General features: G+C 41.4%; 1 protein-coding gene across 4 annotated transcripts in view; it reads left to right on the top strand.

The window, feature by feature from the left end:
* The window catches only part of CCDC141 (coiled-coil domain containing 141), a 166,196-nt gene that overhangs the window by 95,521 nt on the left and 52,896 nt on the right, over positions 1-17,779 (top strand). For all 4 annotated transcript variants that reach the window (XM_037130059.2, XM_037130057.2, XM_037130055.2 and 1 more), the window contains one exon: positions 4,787-4,959. In XM_037130059.2, the coding sequence (XP_036985954.2) occupies positions 4,787-4,959 (173 nt within the window). The remainder of the gene's footprint in view (positions 1-4,786; positions 4,960-17,779) is intronic.

Below are 17,779 nucleotides of genomic sequence, written 5' to 3'. Positions count from 1 at the left end.
AAGTAAGAGGTGGTCAATACATAAACTTCCTGCAATCCTCATTGGTAAAGTGCTTCAGACTTCCTCTTCCAATGTTTTTACAGCTTTTCAGATTATCAGGCCAAAAGCTGCTTTCGGTACTCATGTCTTTAAACATCTCTTATTAATACTTCTAATCTGCCTTCCTGTACTGACAACTACTAATCTACCTTCTCACACTGATAACCTCCTTGCACTGGTGACACTGATAATTCTTGGGCCCAGAGCAGCCTTGGAGAGGTGAGGAGTGAGCCGGAGTTCCTGCAGAGGGCAGGAAAAATGGGGAGCTGAAAGTTATCCCTCATTTGCCCTTGATCTTCATGGCATCTGCAGACCTGAGTAGATTTGGACAGAGCCTGAATTAGGAATCCACTTGCCATAGTGGGAGCCACCAGCAGTTGTCCTCGGTGATGTTTAAGAAAAACCGTGAACCTTTTTGTCTCCATAAAAACCACCCAGAGGAAATCTGCACCTCTGCAGACAGTGGAATCTGGTGCTCCAATTAAAGGCTGAGTTGCGTTTGTATCCTTGGTAATTACAAAGGTTCCAGCCAAACTCGTTCTCTGGCCTTTGGACTCATGGAAAGAAATTTTCAAGATTCTGCAGTAGGTTTGGTTTGATGTGTGTGTATGTGTGTGTGTATTTATATTGCTTCTCTTCAAATTAGTCAAGAAGCAGACATTATTACTTATTTAACATCTTTGTGAAACAGCATAGTATAAGAATTATGCTGAATGACTTGTGGTTCCTGCTTAATTCATTAATCTCATAATATTTTTAAAAGAATAAAATGTGCCATGTCCTGATACCATCTCTATTTAATCTGGTGCAGCCAGCTTTGGATGTTACACTTAACAAGGGGAAAAAAGGGAAGATCTTTATCAGCATCTCTGAGAACAGTAGCCAAGCAAATCCTAGTCTTTCTCAAACTAGGGCCAAAAGGAGCTTGTTCATCTCCTCTTTATCCACCTAGGAACTGAGTGGTACCACATAAAATAGTCAAGAAGAGCTAGTACCTAGAGGGAGAAAATATTATACTTGTACTTGTATCCTTTTTTTCTAAACTAGTCATAAAATCTTTATTTGACCAGCACATATAAGGTTTAAAGAAAGGGGAGGGGTGTGGAGAGAAAAACCAAAGGTAAATATTAATTTCAAAGGAGTTCATGTGGGGGTCACGATATCCTCACTACAAATGAGCTGTTCTGAACCATGTGTGCAACAGAGAGATTCTTTCCAGGCCACATGCAGTACATCATATTCCTTATGGATACTGTAAACAGAAAACCATACACCAGATAGAACACTGGTCCTATTTAGGGTACAGATTAAGTGGGAGCAATGATCCTTAGATCATTTCTGCAATTGGCACAGTCGTCAAATTGTACATGGAAGTAAGAGAAATGAGCTTGGGTTTGACGATCACAGACAGTATAACCTTCTTAAAATTGGCCTCCTCTTAAAATTGAGAGGTTTAACTACTACTGTGTTCATAGGTTATTCCCATTAGGGTTAGGTTAGGATGTAAGATAAGGAGTAAGCTCTCCTAGAATATCTAGCCTATTTTGCCTATAGTGGGTATTTTGCAAATATATTTGTTGAGCTAAAGCAGGAACAAAATCACTTACCTCCTTTCAGCTGCTGTTGTTCCACTGATACACAGAACAGGTCACGAGTAAATGCTTTTCTAACACTTTGACCTTTTTGACAAAAAAATCCCTGGAAGAAAATTTAGCTATTTTGTTTTTAAGTTATGGGTTATCTTGACCCCTTGATACAGTACCTTCTCCTTCCAGTGGATGTATGGCCCTTCAAATTATTTCCACGCTACTAGGAAATAACACTTTTTGGGTGACATTCAGGAATGGTGTGGAGTCACTTGACACATGCATTTAATATACATGTGGTTTTAGAATCTAACTCCTGTGAAGGGGAGGCCAGTGTTCAACCCAACAACGTGAGAGAGTAGCAGCTGTTCACGGGGCCACAGAGGAAAAACCCACGTGGGGTGAGTGACAGGCACGGGGTGGCCCTGCTCTTCTCCATGATTTTTCAAAGATGAGAGCCATCACTCAAGAGTTAGAGCCATAGCCAGCAAATATTTTCTAAGTACTTCCAACATTCGTACCATGGTGCCCTAGAGGCTTTCATTTTTTCTTCTTTAATTCTCAAAACGGCAACAAACATGTTATGTATTAAGGTTATCATGGCTTAATATTGAAACAGAGTGGAGCCACCCTTGCAGGCAAGAAAAAGCACTTTGGAACTCTCCATCCTTTCCCGTTCACCCTGGGAACTTGAAAATGTCCTTAAAGGAAGACAGAAGTAAATGCTCTGACACCTGCGTGGAGAGTCTCCCTCTATGTCTCCCTTTTGGCTAGCTCAGCAACTCCCACTCGTGAATGTGAGTGTGTATTTCTATAAGCACCAGTTCACATATATTAAACTTTAAGTGTGATTCAAGGAAGTTCATGGTAATGTTTAAACACAACAGATTTTTGCTTTAGGCACTAACTTTAAAACTAACCCTTGATTAAGAAGAGACTCCATTTTATTCAAACTAAGCAATAAAAATTTAAAATATAGGACACAATTCCAGAAACAGCGGTTATTGCCAAGTGGCGTTTAAATTTGTTGTAGAAAAATGAAGAGAGGAATTCAGATCATCTTTTCTAATAGCAGCATCTTTGCTCTGTTGCCAGCCGCAGGGGGAAAAATGCATCAGAGAAAGAGTTCTTCGGTCTCAGAGTTTCTGTAATAAAAGCCACCTTTCTTTCAGAGCCCTATGTAGTGCAAGAGAAATCGCTTGACCTTCCTCTGTATCTTTTCTCACCTGTAAGAAGGAAAGGTAGACAATTATTTACAAGAAATTAGTTTTTAAATCTTACCCTTTCCCCCTAAGATTAACAGGCTTCATGGAAATGCCCTTTCTTTCTTAGCTTCCCATAGTAATTCTTTGCCATGTGGTACCATAGCCCCTGGTTTAAGAGCAGAGCCTCAGGGTCAGACAAATTGAGTGCAAATACTGATCTGCCTCTTAGTAGAAGTAGCCCTTTGTGCCATTTATTTAATCTCTCAGTACTGAGTCTCCCCCAGCCGTGTAATGGGGATGATTTCCTCCGCCCTCCCAGGGCGGTTAAGGACACAGTTCTTGAAACTCAGCAGACATTCAGAGATGTTTGTTGAGTGATGAAAAGTAATCGTGAAACAAATAGCGTAGGAGGAGCGCATAGTTCTCTTTAAACTGTAGTTATTATCATTATTACTTCTTGTCAACTACTAAGTACATGGAAATGATTTTGTTTTAATATTCTCAGTAACAGAAAGCAGATTCAGGAGACACGAGGCCATTGGTGGGAGAACAGAATATGGACCTATGTGTACTCTGACAGTATCTGAGAAATTGCATTGGTAATTTCAGTTTCTTCCCCTGGTTCCAATTCCGCCATAAAAAGCCATTCCCTAAGGTGGAGGCCGGGGCAGGGACGCTGGTGCTTTTGCACAGCTGCATAGCCAGGCCTTCCACATATGCCTTAGCCTGTGCCCCCTCAACATCAACTCCGCCTTGCTCCTCTGGTCGCAGGTCTCAGCAGTGCTAGACTCACACGACCATCTGCCCTTGTTGCTCCATCTGGTAGGCCCAGGCCCCTCACCGGCTTCCGACTCAGCAGTCTGGGCAGGGTGGACATCAGGGCCCCCGCCGACAGTGGCACTGTCAAGCTTACGGGGAAAGGACTGTTCTCCAGGTGGGTGGAGAGCATACTGTATGGTGGCTTCTTCCAGTGTGCCAGAGGGCAACATGGCAAGAGCTCCCTTGCTATCCAGCTTTTCTTCAACTTACCTAACTCATCTTCTCTCCAGGCTCAAGTTCATGGACGGAATAGCAGTAGACCTATGCAGACCATTGCACTCTGCTGTCTTTTTCTCCTCATGTTTCTACAGTCCTCTTTTACTGGCTTTTTATCATACACTCCTCTGTCTTCCTGCCAACTATGCCTTGATGACCAAAAGCATTCATCAACGTTAATTCTACAAACTTACTCCCCCATATGTGGTTGTTGATCTGCTAATAAAGGAAGAAAATTAAAGAATTAAAAAGTTTTCTTTTGAGACAATGTCTTGGTTTGGAAAAGTTGTTTTTTTCTGCATAATCTATTTGTACGTTGGAAGCTAAACATTACCTTGGTCTTAATCTTTGCACTGTTTCAGATCCAGATTCTAATCTCCTCTGTAGAGAGACAGATGTCTTGGATGGAGTAGGCAGAAGGTCCTCTACTTGGAAAGGGAAGGGCAAAAGCACATTAATCATCTTTTGACTATTTCCTTATAGTGTTTCAGGTTGAAAGTGTAATTTATTGGGAAATTTCCTTTTAAGAATATTACTGAGACATCCAGGTTATGAAAGTCTGCATAATATTTTTTAAAATAGCTCATGCATTATTTGTATGCATTTCAGAATATGCTGAAAATAAACCTGGCCCTCCAAATTCTGTACAGGAATGACTGTTGTATAGATATGTTCTCGATGTAAACTATTTTGATCATTTTAAGGTGTTGACATTCATGTATGCCGAACTAAACTGTGATCAGTTCCTTTAAATGGAGACTTAAAACTATACAGCTCTTTTCCAAGACTAAACTTGTTGTCTCTGGTTTTGATTAAACTAATAAATTAAACAGGCTGACTTAATCTCTAGTATTACATGTACACATTGCTGTAGATTTTAAACTAGAACAGCAGAAAATGAAAGCATGTTTTCTTTGGCAGGCATTTGATGTACTTGGAAGAGTTGAAGCTTACCTTAAGCTCCTTAAAGCAGAGGGTTTAAGTCTGCCTGTCTTGGCAGCAAGGCACGAGGAATTACACAGAGAAATTAAGGACTGCGCAGCTGAAGCTTTGCAAAAGGGACAAGCCTTAATCAGCCAAGTAGACTCCTGCAGGTGAGTGAAGTCTATTTCTTCCTCAGCGTAACCAGCGTTTTCACAGTTTCCACAACTTGTTAAAAAAATAAGTCACATGACTCTTTTTCTGCTTCTGATGCTTTGCTACACTGTGACATGGTTTAAAAGGATTGAATTTTGGTCAACAGTGATTCCGAACACAGCATTGCTCAGCCAGAAGTGAGACTATATTCTGAGCCTGAGGGCCTGCTAATGCTAAAGCTTCTTCTGGGAGTTTCTGGGTAGGGGAGAGGGAAAGGACAAGTGAAGAAATGGAGCTTCGGTACTCAGTGCTTCTCATAGCCTCCGTGGGGACTCTTCCCTTTTAATTCACGAGTCTGGCACCTACGTTGTTTCTCTTTTCCTTTGTGGAAAAAAAAAAGTACCAGAATTCCCTTTCATCGATGATTTGGTGGCTCACCAGCAAAAACCCCAAATAAAAGGTAATGTTAGTGATAATAATGGCTCACATTTACTGAGAGCCCACCATCTGCCAGGCACTGTGCCAGGGGCTTTAGGAACATTATCTCATTTATCCTCATAGCAACTCTACCAGGCACATACTACTAACGTTCCACTTTTATAAGTAACTGAGAAACAAAGAGGTTAAGCAACTCGCAAAAGGTCACACAGCCAGTTAGTGGCAGGTGCAGAATTTGAATCCAAGTTAATGGGCACTAGATGCTGTGCTGTTCACCAGTCCTATGGCTGGTTGTTTTTTTGAGCACATTTGGTGAGTGTATCAGTGTAAGTCTAGAGTTGAGTAGAATGAGGAAAAGAGAAGGAAATTGAGAAACAAAGAGAATGAAATGGGACTGTAAGAAAGAACAGGGATTGGGAGACAAGAGAGTGGTGGCAGAGCAGATGGTGGTATAGGTGTTTGCTAGGGAGAAATGCAGGCGGGACTTATATTTTGACAGAGTGATGAAACAATGTGTGCCGGTGGGTTAAGTCTAGTTTTCTTATCTCCTATATCCACAATATCCCTGAAACTCAGAAACATTCTATTTGAGAAACAATGAAATTGGTGGGATGCGGCAAAATGACTCTATTTTTATTTTTGTTCTGCTCTGTTAGATGTGTTTAAAAGTGTTGATTTGGAAAGTCTGGGTTAAGGGAATTTTCCTTCCCTAAGATAGTGTGAATCTGGAGAGAGAGATTGAACCAGGGTTTGTGACGGTCCATACAAAGCCAAGATCAGAAATGCTCCAAGGTCTTCCAGCAGTAGCCAGAAACCGGAGGCTGTGAGAAGGGAGAATGATTCTCCCCTCTGAAAAGCTAACAGTAACAGTCACAGCTGCTATAGTAGTTTTACTACAGGAAAGTCTCTACACCACACACAACCAGTACAGTGCACGCTTGTGCCTGGGCTCAGGGCGCGTGTCGGCCCTGAGCTGAGTTGTGAGTCAGGTGATGACTGAATTACGTAGTGAGGACTCCAGCAGTAACTGGGCAATGGTCCCAGGTCAGCCTAGCAAGTGGGTCTCCAAGCACAGACAAATGTCATTTCTCCATTCAGGCTACTCTTTTCTTATAGTGCTTTCCCTGGCCTCACATGGGTATATTGGGAGGTAGCCAAAGCCCCCTCCCAGATCTCTGGAGATCTGTCTCTAGGAAGATACTCCTTCAACTCAGCAAGACCTCCGGGCTCTGGAAATCAGTCACCTCCTAGGCAATAAACTGATACGTATGCAAGCTCACCTCGTTTGTTCCCCTTCTCCCAGGGGTCGCTGTCCTGTCTATCTGTTGTCCAATGTCCGAGAATCATTGCTTCACATATTCTGTTTATTTTCTAGTCATTTAAGGTGTGAGGGTAAATCCAGTTTCTGCTTCTTGGCCAGAAACCAAAGTTCCCTATTCAGTTTGATGCTTAACTCCCGAAGCTGGCAAGCTGGCCATGATTCATTACTGCTAACTTTTATCCTGTTTGATCAGTAATGCTTTATTTTCCGTTCTTAAACATAAAGGAAGTACTTTTGTCTTATATTACATTCTATCTTCAGGGTGTTAGTGACCGTTTTTAGCCATTTTTATTTACTTAACTAGTCTTATTCTTTTTCCCTTCTTTGTTCTTTCTAGTCTTAATTTATATATTTATATTGCTTTTCAAAGAGGCATCTATAATTCTATTCTTCAGGCTGCAGACTGAACCTTAATAGAAAAAGTAATAGGTAAGGTACGTTTCAAGAAACTTTAATTAATGGTTAGGTAACTGGACTTAAAAAAATTGCACTACAGTTTCTGTCAATGCCATAGATATATGATATGAGCTTCTGTAGTAGTCCCAAGGTGTCTGGTTGGCCTGAGACTTCACAGTATTTTACAAATAAATGCAATTTCCATTTCTGCAGGAGGAACTAAAGGTAAAGTATAACTGTTACTTGACAAAGGACATTTTTGATTCAGAAGGCAGATGTACACTCGAAATTCATTAAAAACTGAATTGAAATGCATTAAAATCTCAGTCACTACCTAGAGCCACACGTAGCTACTGACCTCAGTCCCATGTGTTCTGTTTGGAACTTGCTCTTCTTCCCCATCTGAAGGTTTATCTGTTCAGTGACTGGAGTCACCGTCACAGGAAAGAGGCAGAACCTGAGGAGGAGTTTTCAAGTGGCAGCCAGTGCTGGAGTGGGGTTTAGATTGGTGGCAATGGAAATAAATGCTAGTTTCAACAGTGCCAAGTCTGGGTTTCTGAACATCACAATGGCTTCCTTGACTTCCGAATGACAGCCACACTGCTCGGACAGAACATCTGAGGCCGTTAGTCCCAGACATTTGACAGCTGCTGTGGATAAGAAACCCAGGGCTTAGTGTCGAAGGAAATTTATTTCATGCACTTTGAGGGCCAGAACAATATCATGACTTTTAAACTTAACTCTATGAACCTCAGTTTCCTCATCTGTAAAATGGAGGTCTATATTTCATGAAGGTTTTTTTGCTTTTTGTTTTAAATTAGATGAGAGAATAGCACTCTGGCACAGATAGAATATCCAATAAAAAATTGGTTCACTTAAATTTTTCTACTGTCTATATAAAGAGCTTTAAAAGCTAATAAATACTGAGGCATATAATTGTTTCAAATGGTTGCAGTAGAGTCAGCTACACAAAGTCATATTTATTCTCACTAACTGGGAAGGTTATATTTGAGATAAACATTTTTCTTAAGCTAATAAAAGGCAGAATTAAGTATTGGGGCAAATAGGAATTTCAGAGACCCTTAGATCTGATTTTTTTTTCTGTTAACAAGAGAAATAGGACTTCAGAAGTTTACATTTATCTGAGATTAAGCTTCCCAGGAAATCTGAGACCTTTGTCATTATTCTATGACTGCCTCACTAGGAACTGCCTTACTAGGAACAGGTCCACACTGTTTTTCTATCCCAGAATCAAACACCTTTGAAGTTAGAGCAGCCTCACAAAGTGAATAACGGTTATTTAAATGTTTCCTTGCATTTTCTATTTCCTCCCTATAATCTGGTGATAATTCTGGGCCCTTTTGGTTGGCAGTCCAGTGCTCAATCCATTGAGCTACACCAGCCAAGGCCGAGTCCTTATTGAATAGTTTATTTTCTTTGCAGAGTATGTCTTTCACAATCTAAATATACTTTAATTTAAAAGGCATCTTCATGCATTCATTTGCACTTAGTTAGACGTCAGTTACCTATAATAGTACGTGACGACAGTCAAACTTAGATGTACAGTGAAGTAGAAATCTCCTGGCTTCTGGCCTTCCTCGCCTCTTTGTAGTCCTGGCTTGGCATCACCTTTGAGCACTAAATGTAAAGACAGACCATAGGTGGCCTGCTACCAAACAGGATCCTGCATTTATTAAGCTGCAGGAAGCTGTAGTGGTTGGAAGTGCTAATTTGGAGACCTTGTGTGAGAGTGAAGTTTTCCATAATTGGACAGAAATGAGGCATCGCTACCACTTCCGAGCTCAAAGATAAGCAAACACCCCGCAAAACCAGGCCACCTTATGAAGCAATCATTTACCTTTTTCTGTTTACTAAAATTAAGATTTACAAGTAAATTTGCTTCAGTGTTGACTCAATTTCTATCTCTGTAAAAAAGACTGTACCATTTTTTCATTTTCTTTTTAAAAAATTGACTCTAGAAGTAGGGGAAAGCTACTTCTAGAGTCAATTTTTGACTCTGTGTGTGTGTGTGTGTGTGTGTGTGTGAGAGAGAGAGAGAGAGAGAGAGAGAGTGAGAGAGAGAATCATCAGTGTGACAGAGACACATCTATCGGTTGCCTCTTGCATGTGCCGCATCCAAGGACTGAACCCACAACTCATGCATATGCCCTGACTGGGAATCGAATCCGTGACCTTTTGGTCTGTGGGATGACACCCAATGAACTGAGCCATATTGGCCAGGGCACACTGTATCATTTTAATTCTACCTGTTGCGGTGAATTTAAGAAATTTAAGAAATGTCCAAACCTGTAGAGAATTTTTATAAGAGTTTATTTGAGCCAAACTGATGACAGAGTACACTGGGGGACAAGATTTCAAATTCCTGAAGAAAACAGTTTGCAGTTTCTTCTGCACATTTGGAATTAAGGAAGGAACATAAAGATGACATGAATGTCGGAGAAAGCAAGGCGGGAATTGGATTACATGACAGTTAAGATTATGTGCTCTCTCCAGGGTGGTTATGTCTTAGAACAAGGGCTCTGAAAGGGTGGTCCACATATTAGAAGCTGAGGCATCTCAGAGATGCCTCAGAAACAATGAACGGGGCCTGCTTAAGACAAAGATAAACTTTTTACTAAAAAGTTATATGCCTAGGCGTGACTACCCACCGTGGCCTGTCCAATTAGGAATGTTTGAACACCTGTGAGGTTGCTTTCCACAAAACCCATTTTTTGTCCACAAAGCATATAAAATACCTTATCCTGATTGATATTTTGCTTTGGTATAACTTTTAGTGTTGTCTGTTTTGATCTAACACTTTGCTTTCTTAATGTTAATTCTTCATACTTTCGTATTTTACGAAGAGATAAAACTGGGAGTTCATTGGGATTTTCATATATGTTGGCTACCACTACTTCCCTTGGTTGTATTGTGGATGATCATGAACTTAGACACGACAGGGTCTGTTTTTATTTTTTAATTTAAAAATATTATCGAGCATCTTTTGTAAATCAGGTGCTCCTGAGCATTATGTTATGACAGGCAGTGTCTGCCTTCATACTGCTTATGTTCTGGGAGGAAGAAGCAATCACCTGAGAAATAAATCAACCAAGAAGTCACTCTCACACAGCGCTGAGCACTGTGTTAAAAATGTAACAGTGAACCTGGCTGGTGTAGCTCAGTGGACTGAGCACAGGCCTGCGAACCAGACAATCGCGGTTTGATTCCCAGTCAGGGCACATGCCTGGGTTGCAAGCCAGTTCCCTGCAGGCCAGTTCCCAGCAGGGGGAGCATGAAAGGCAACCATACATTGATGTTTCTCCCTCTCTCCTTCCCCTCTAAAGATAAATAAATAAATAAAATCTTTAAAAAAATGTAACAGTGAAACGGGATAGAGTGTGACTGTGGGAGGCGACCACTTTAGACACTGGAGTCAGGGAAGGAGTCCTGAGGAGAAGGACCTGCCGTGCAGCCAGCTGGGAGGCGAGTGGGCCAGGCAGAGCCCCAGCAAAGGTGTAACAGAAAGGACAGTGCGGCCAGAGGAGTGGGTGACAAGGCGGGTAGGGCATGAGAGAAGACCAGAGACTGAGGTGGAACGTGGACTGTTTGAATTGTCGTTAGCAAGAATGGCAAACCCTTGTGCACTTTCTAGACATTAACGAACTTAATTCTCAAAACCACTCTGTGATATCAGCACTACTGTTATTAGAGTCCCCATTTTGCCAATGAGGGCACTAGGGCACAGAGAGGTTCAGTCACTGGCCCTACTATGTGCTGCATGGTGGTAAGAGGAAGGGCACTTGAATGCACATCTGAACTGCAATGTTAGGCTGCTGGTTCTCTGTTTACTCCTTTCATTCAGCTTTAATCAATAATAAGAAACCTGGCCACTTGCTGATCATGGGTTCTTTTCTTATTTCAGCGTGCATAAAATGTACTCCATCTGTCTTCTAGTTTTGGGTCAAGTCTCACCTTCCCTGAAAGTTTTTTTCTTTCAGTTTTTTAAAAAAACATAATTGAATGTCCATATAAGCATATAATATGACATATCTGCACCAGGCTTCAAGGGCAATTATACGTATAAACCTGGTATCCAATCTCCAGAACCTTACAAATGGCCAGTCAGGGAATGATCCATTGGGGGAGTGTACTGTAGGCACGAGGAAGTTGTGGGGACAGTGGGGGTTGGGGCCACCTTTTTCAGAGAAGGGAGGCATATTCCCAAACTCCTGATCAGGATAGGAGAAGGGAAGGAATGGGATTTGAGAGGGCTGTTGTTGACTTTCATAATCTAAGGCCAGTGAAGGTTCTATGCCCTCTGGCCAGGAGGAGCAGCATCGGTCAGTGGAACGAGATACTTTTTTAATCCCTTTGGATTGGCCAGCACTGACTCCTGGCTTCACTTTTCATTCTCTGATGTTCTGAGTCATTCCTTAGTTGTTCCACTTGTGACAATATCATTTCCTTGTCCATGAAATCACTTTGTAGGGCCTAAACCGTGTGGGAAACCTGTTTTAGGTCCCTCACCTGAGTACCTACATGTTAAGTGACTTGATTTCAAATGTCAGGGGACTTGGCATGGCATCAAAGGAAACTATCATGGTAAAAAGGTTTTTAAAGAACTTAAGTGGAAAACAAACAAAAAACAATCTTCTGACAAAACAAATCAAAGAAAGCAAAACAGATATTTCCTTTGCCTAATAGAGTCATTTATGGTTGCCTTTTATAGGAATTTTGCAGAGCATTTAAGAACTTAAAATAGCTGCTTTTAAAGAAATTGGTGATACATTTAGATGGTAAATGTCAGATGCTGAAATTTAGGAAATGACAACATTGAGTTCTTATGACAGTGTTAACTCAACCACTTTCCAAATATTTTCATGTCTGTGTTACGTTGTTCTTTTCAGAGGTTGAGCAAATGTCATAGCTGCACCCTGGGCCTGGTGACATTGTCAAGGCTTTTATAATTCTGAAACTCTTAGTATGAAAGGCACGCAAAGTTCACACTTTCCATTACATCTAGGAGTGATTAGATTAGGTTTTTGTAAAACACCTAGGAGCCCCTCATTACAACATAAACTCACCTGTGCGTGACATGAGGCGAAGCACGAGAATCCCAGAGTAAGAAGGTCTGGAACTGCGGAGTCCGCGGAGGGAGCCTGGCTGACAGGCGGACGGACGTCTCTGCCTGGGGTGACGCGGGGAGTTGTCTCCAAGGAGAGGGCGCAGGGAGAGAGGCACACAGAGAAGAGAGAGGGGGGTGTGAGGGGACATGTTTATAGTCATATGTTTAATTTATATGTTTATATAAATAAATACAAAGGGAAACAGAACTGCTCATCACTGTTCTGTTTCCAGCGGTGGAAATCTGAAAACCAGCTAAATATTCCCAGAAAATAAGGAAATGTTTTCATATATTTTTAAAATATATTTTATTAATTATGCCATTACAGTTCTATTTCCACTCTTCATTCCCCTCCACCCTGCACACCCCCTCCGCCACCATTCCCCCCTTTAGTTTCTGACCACGTGTCTCAAATTCTGTAGATTCTATATTTCCCATACTATTCTTGCCCTCCCCCTATCTATTTTGTATCTACGGTCTATGCTACTTATTTTCTGTACCTTCTCCCCCTTTCTCCTTCTCCCACTCCCCTGTTGCTAACCCTCCATGTGATCTTCATTTCTATGGTTCTGCTCCTGATCTAGCTGTCCTCTTAATTTGCTTTTGTTTTAGGTGTGGTTGTTAATAACTGTGAATTTGCTGTCCTTTCACTGTTCATGGTTTTTATCTTCTTTTTCTCAGATAAGTCCCTTTAATATTTCATATAATAAGGGCTTGGTGATGATGAACTCCTTGAATTTGATCTTATCTGAGAAGCACTTTATCTGTCCTTCCATTCTAAATGAAAACTTTGCTGGATAGAGCAATCTTGGATGTAGGTCTTTGGATTTCATGACTTGGAATACTTCTTTCCAGCCCCTTCTTGGCTGTAAGGTCTCTTTTGAGAAATCAGCTGACAGTCTGATGGGAACTCCTTTGTAGGTGACTGTCCCCTTATCTCTTGCTGCTTCTAGGATTCTCTCCTTCATTTGAATCTTGGCTAATGTAATGATGATGTGCCTTGGTGACTCTCTGAGCTTCCTGGATTTCCTGGAAATCTATTTCCTTTGCTGGATTGGGGAAGTTCTCCTTTATTATTTGTTCAAATAAGTTTTCCACTTGTGGCTGTTTCTCTTCCCCTTCTGGTACCCGTATAATTCGGATGTTGGAATGTTTAAAGATGTCCTGAAGGTCCCTAAGCCTCTCCTCATTTTTTTGAATTCTTGTTTCTTCATCCTTTTCTGTTTGGTCATTTTTTTCCTCTTTCTGGTCCACTCCTTTGATTTGAGTCCCAGTTTCCCTTCCATTACTATTGATTTCCTATGCATTACCATTCATTTCAATTAGTTTAGCCTTCGTATGTTCCTCTAATTTGTGACTAAAATCAACCAGTTCTGTGAGCATCCTGATCACCAGTGTTTGGAACTGTGCATCTGAAAGTTTTGCTTAGATTTATCGGCTCTGGGGCTCTGAGTTATTCTTCAGCCATGTTTTGATCTGTTCGTGCCTGTTACGTATGAGGAACGGAGCCTTAGTTGTTCATCAGGGCGGGGGCACCCAGGTCGCTGGTTTGTGACGCTGTATGTGGGGGTGGGGTCAGAGAGGGACAGTGGCAGTTCCCTCTGCCGCTTCCTGCCACTGGGGCCTGCACGGTCAGTCACACTGCTAGCTCCTTCACCGGTTTATCTGTGTGCAAATGTGTGACCTCGATCAGCCCTCAGTGGGTCTGCCTGCTTCTCCACACCTGGGATCCACCCACGGCTGCTGGCGCACCTGGGTCATGGGCCCGGTTGGTTCAGTGGATCTTTCCTGCCTGACCCCGCTCTGCTGTTGGCTCTGCCCCTCTTAACTGGTTTGGCTGAAGGGTTCGTTGTTGTCAGACTTCCGTGTAGTTCAATTTTCCGTGGTTTGGCTGCGTTTTTGTTGCTAAAACTTTGTTGTTTTTAAACTTGGTTGTGCGAGAAGGCACAGTGTTTCCACCTATGCCTCCATCTTGGTGGAAGTCTGTTTTCCTATTTTAAGGGTAAGCACATCATGAAATATTCTCAGCCCAAATCAAAATAGTGGCTTTTGAGGAATATTTTAAGACAGAGAGAATCCTCACAATATAATATTAAGTGAGCAAAAGTCCAATTCCAGTTGTATATATAGCATCACACTAACTTTGGTGGGGAGAAGGAGGAAAGACTTTTAGGAAGGAAATATATTAAAATCTATTTTCATATTTTCCTAATTACCTCAAGTCAGAATATTTGCCTGTTTGTGCCATGCCCTTTTTATCTGAAGATGTATGTCATTAAGCATGGAAAATTTTTAGCACTTACCTCTTCAAATATTGATTTTCTGCTGTGATCTCTCCCCTTCTCCGAGGACCCCTGGGGGCCTGTTGGAGCCCCTCCATCCGTCTCTCAGGCCTCTGAACTCTCATCTGTCTTATTCTTTTAGCTCTTCATGTAGAATTCTCAGTGACTCCCTCAGACTAACATTCTCTTTTGTTAATTTTCTCTTTTTCAGTCACTGATTTCTTTTTAGTTTTCATAACTATATTTTTACATTGCTAACTCATTTGTTTCATATCCCATTTTGTTTTTATTTCTAACCATTTTTGTTTTAGAGTTTCCTATTCTTTACTCTGGGTGTTAAATTTTTCTTTGTCTCCAATGATCTTGTGTATACTTACGGTAAAGTCATTTTCAGGTTGTTCTCTGTATTTTCACTTCAGACAGAGTAGGTTTATCTCTTGGTTGTTTAGTGTCTTTTCTTAGGATCTATTTCCTCATGTGTTTTGAAATTTTTTTAGATTGTACTCTCATCTGGAGTGGGAAGTGTTTGTTTTTGGCTTTATTTTCCTTTCTTTGTTCTCCCTCTTTGTTCTTTCATTTTCATCATCTTTGCAGTGACTTCCACCTGAACTCACAGGATCTCCGGTCCAGAAACAGTCTCCTGTTGTTTGATCAGGGTCACCTGAGGCCCCAGGGAGACTCAGTGGCTCTCAGAGAAGCATTCTGAAGACCAAGTGGGGACTGAGCAGTGGTTTCTGACTGACCCTGTGGCACTTAGCTACAGCATTTTTCAACCTCCTTTGACACGGAGGGAGAATCCCATCCCTGTTACTTATTTTAGGTAGAATCCTAGCTACAGAACCTGTCACGTAGTTTTCTGTGGCCTCATAGGAATGTAACTTGTGGCCATGTCTGCCTGCATCAGACAGATGCAGACAGAGCCCTGTCCAGACAGACTCCTGGTACCAGAGCCCAGGAGCTCGGTGGCTTCAGCTCCACTTACTGTTTTCTATTTCTACATTGTTATGTGTATATTAAAGGTGTGTGTGTGTGAGAGAGAGGGGGGGGTGTTATTCAGTAAGGAGAGATTCTTAAGTCAGAAAAAAATTTAAAACATACATTTCACTTCTACACCTACAAATGGCACATTTTTTAAGTAGATCTAAAAACAAGAGAACAGCTCTTCTTTCCTCCAAAATAGAGATTATAAACATGAAGGGATACTGTCTGAGTCCCTGTCAAAAGAAGCAGCAAGCGAAAAATAAGGAAGATATATAGTCTTCCATTTTCGAAGTATAATTTTTCCATGGACACAAAGAAAAACATGATCAGCTGATTCCTCCCAATGAGACAGAATAAGCTGTCAAATGCTTACCATCTGGTTCGGCTCCTAACCCAGATGGGCTGCCAATAGAAATTTATGAAAGGTTTGAGAGCAACTTGCCGTTCTCAGGAAAGAATCATTAAGACACATTAACACCGGGATTTGCTCCGCTCACCCAGCCCCAATTTGTGACAGATGCAAAGATAGGACAACTGTTCCTATACAGCAAATAGAACAGTCTATTTTTGAGCCAGAAGTGAATATGTCTCTGCTCTTTGGGGGGAAAAAATCCATCATTTTTCTTCCCCCTTCCCTCTCCTCTACTGGCTCACTGAACAAGGAAGAAAATGCTCCCATAATGGAGTTTCTAACAAATGTCTGAGGAAACCTTCATTGTCTGTTATTTCTGAATATCTGTGATGCGCTCGGAAAAGTCAAAGTCAACATCAGGAATAGTCTGATGAACCTGACGCTCACACTGTAGTCAGGTTCCCTCTAACCCATTCCCACAGAGAAAGCTCAGAGATCAATCAGTATTTCAGTGAAATTCAAGAGCCACAGATCCTTAGACCCAAGCGTCTAGCCCCTCTCCCATCCAATTGGACAGCACATGAGAAGTGCGGCTTCAGAATTCAAACAAAATGATGACACTTGTTTTAACGAGTTTCTGTTATTCAATCTTAGTTCTTATCCCACCATTTATTCAATATGATTGTGAAATAATAGCACTCATTCCTGAGTGACTTATGGAAATGTTTTCATCTATTTTTAGTTCATGTAAGAATTGCTGGCAGAGAGTGAGGTAATATTTTTCCTTTGATCAAACCATCTGCTTTACAGGATCTGAGAAAATTGCTAGTGTGCATGCTATACATGTTTTAAAATGTTTGGGGCAATCAAAAGAAAAGTGTGGATAAAATTTCTAACTAAAAATGATGAGCTCAGGGTGGGTTCCAACCTGCAGATTGGATTGTCACTAAGAAGGACAGAGAGGGAGTGGCACTGGGGTTAGGAGTGTGACATATTCCAAATGGGCATCAGAGAAGAGATTAATGCCACAACAGACAGAGGTGATCTCGCTGGGGACTCAGAAAGAGGAAAGCAGGAGCTGCCTGAGGTAAGCGAGGTAGTGGAGCATCTCTCATGCTGAGGAAGGGGCGTGAGCCCCAAGTAGGGGTAGGGTGCGCAGCACACAGCCAATAATGCACAGGGAAACAAGGCGATTCTGTCTGTCCCTCCAAGGCTTTTATAGGGAAGGGAAGTTCCGGCCCACCTGACTACAAATGCTAGGCCACCAGAAAAGAAACCAGGCAGTCTTCTGATAGCCTAAAACTTCTATAAGTGGCCAAAGGGCAAAGTCGTCATTGTTTGGAAACTGTTACTAGTGACATTTTTATACAGTAATTATACATGTGTTCTTGTTCCTTAAATTTGTCTTCTCTTCCCTTAAATAGTTGTCAAAGTATATTTTATTTAACGTGAAAACATTCATTAATCTGCTACTTACAAGGCTATGTGCTCAGGGCTGCAGAGATATGTTAATAAAACAAATGTCCTTTCCCTTAAATAATTTACAGTGTAATTGATATACATAATCAAGCACCAATCACCACATAATGAAACCAAATCTTCTAGGTCATTGAAAAATGGAAAATGAATGACCCTTCCAAAGAAACAGAGAGATCCTATTTGGTTGGTGGTGATTCATCTAGAGAGCATTATTTTTACAGAAGGATTGCGCTCGGTTTTGTTTTGTTTCCCTATTTACTTTTCTCTGTGCTGGTACGATGCTCCTCTAGTGGCCACTTCAAAAACTGCAGACAGACATTGCACTACCTAGAGATGCTAGCCAGTTTCCAAAGATCATACCAGTTAGGCTGTTTCCAATCAACACTCAACTCTGGGGACAGTGAGATTTTAAAGGGAGAACACTCCCATCCCTCTATCATGTGTTATAGATGCAGAAAAGGTA

The sequence above is a fragment of the Artibeus jamaicensis genome, unplaced genomic scaffold (assembly GCF_021234435.1).
Source record: "Artibeus jamaicensis isolate MK-2021 breed Jamaican fruit bat unplaced genomic scaffold, CSHL_Jam_final contig_391, whole genome shotgun sequence".
Classification (NCBI taxonomy): Eukaryota; Metazoa; Chordata; class Mammalia; order Chiroptera; family Phyllostomidae; genus Artibeus; species Artibeus jamaicensis.
This window is presented reverse-complemented; position numbering and strand designations above follow the sequence as displayed.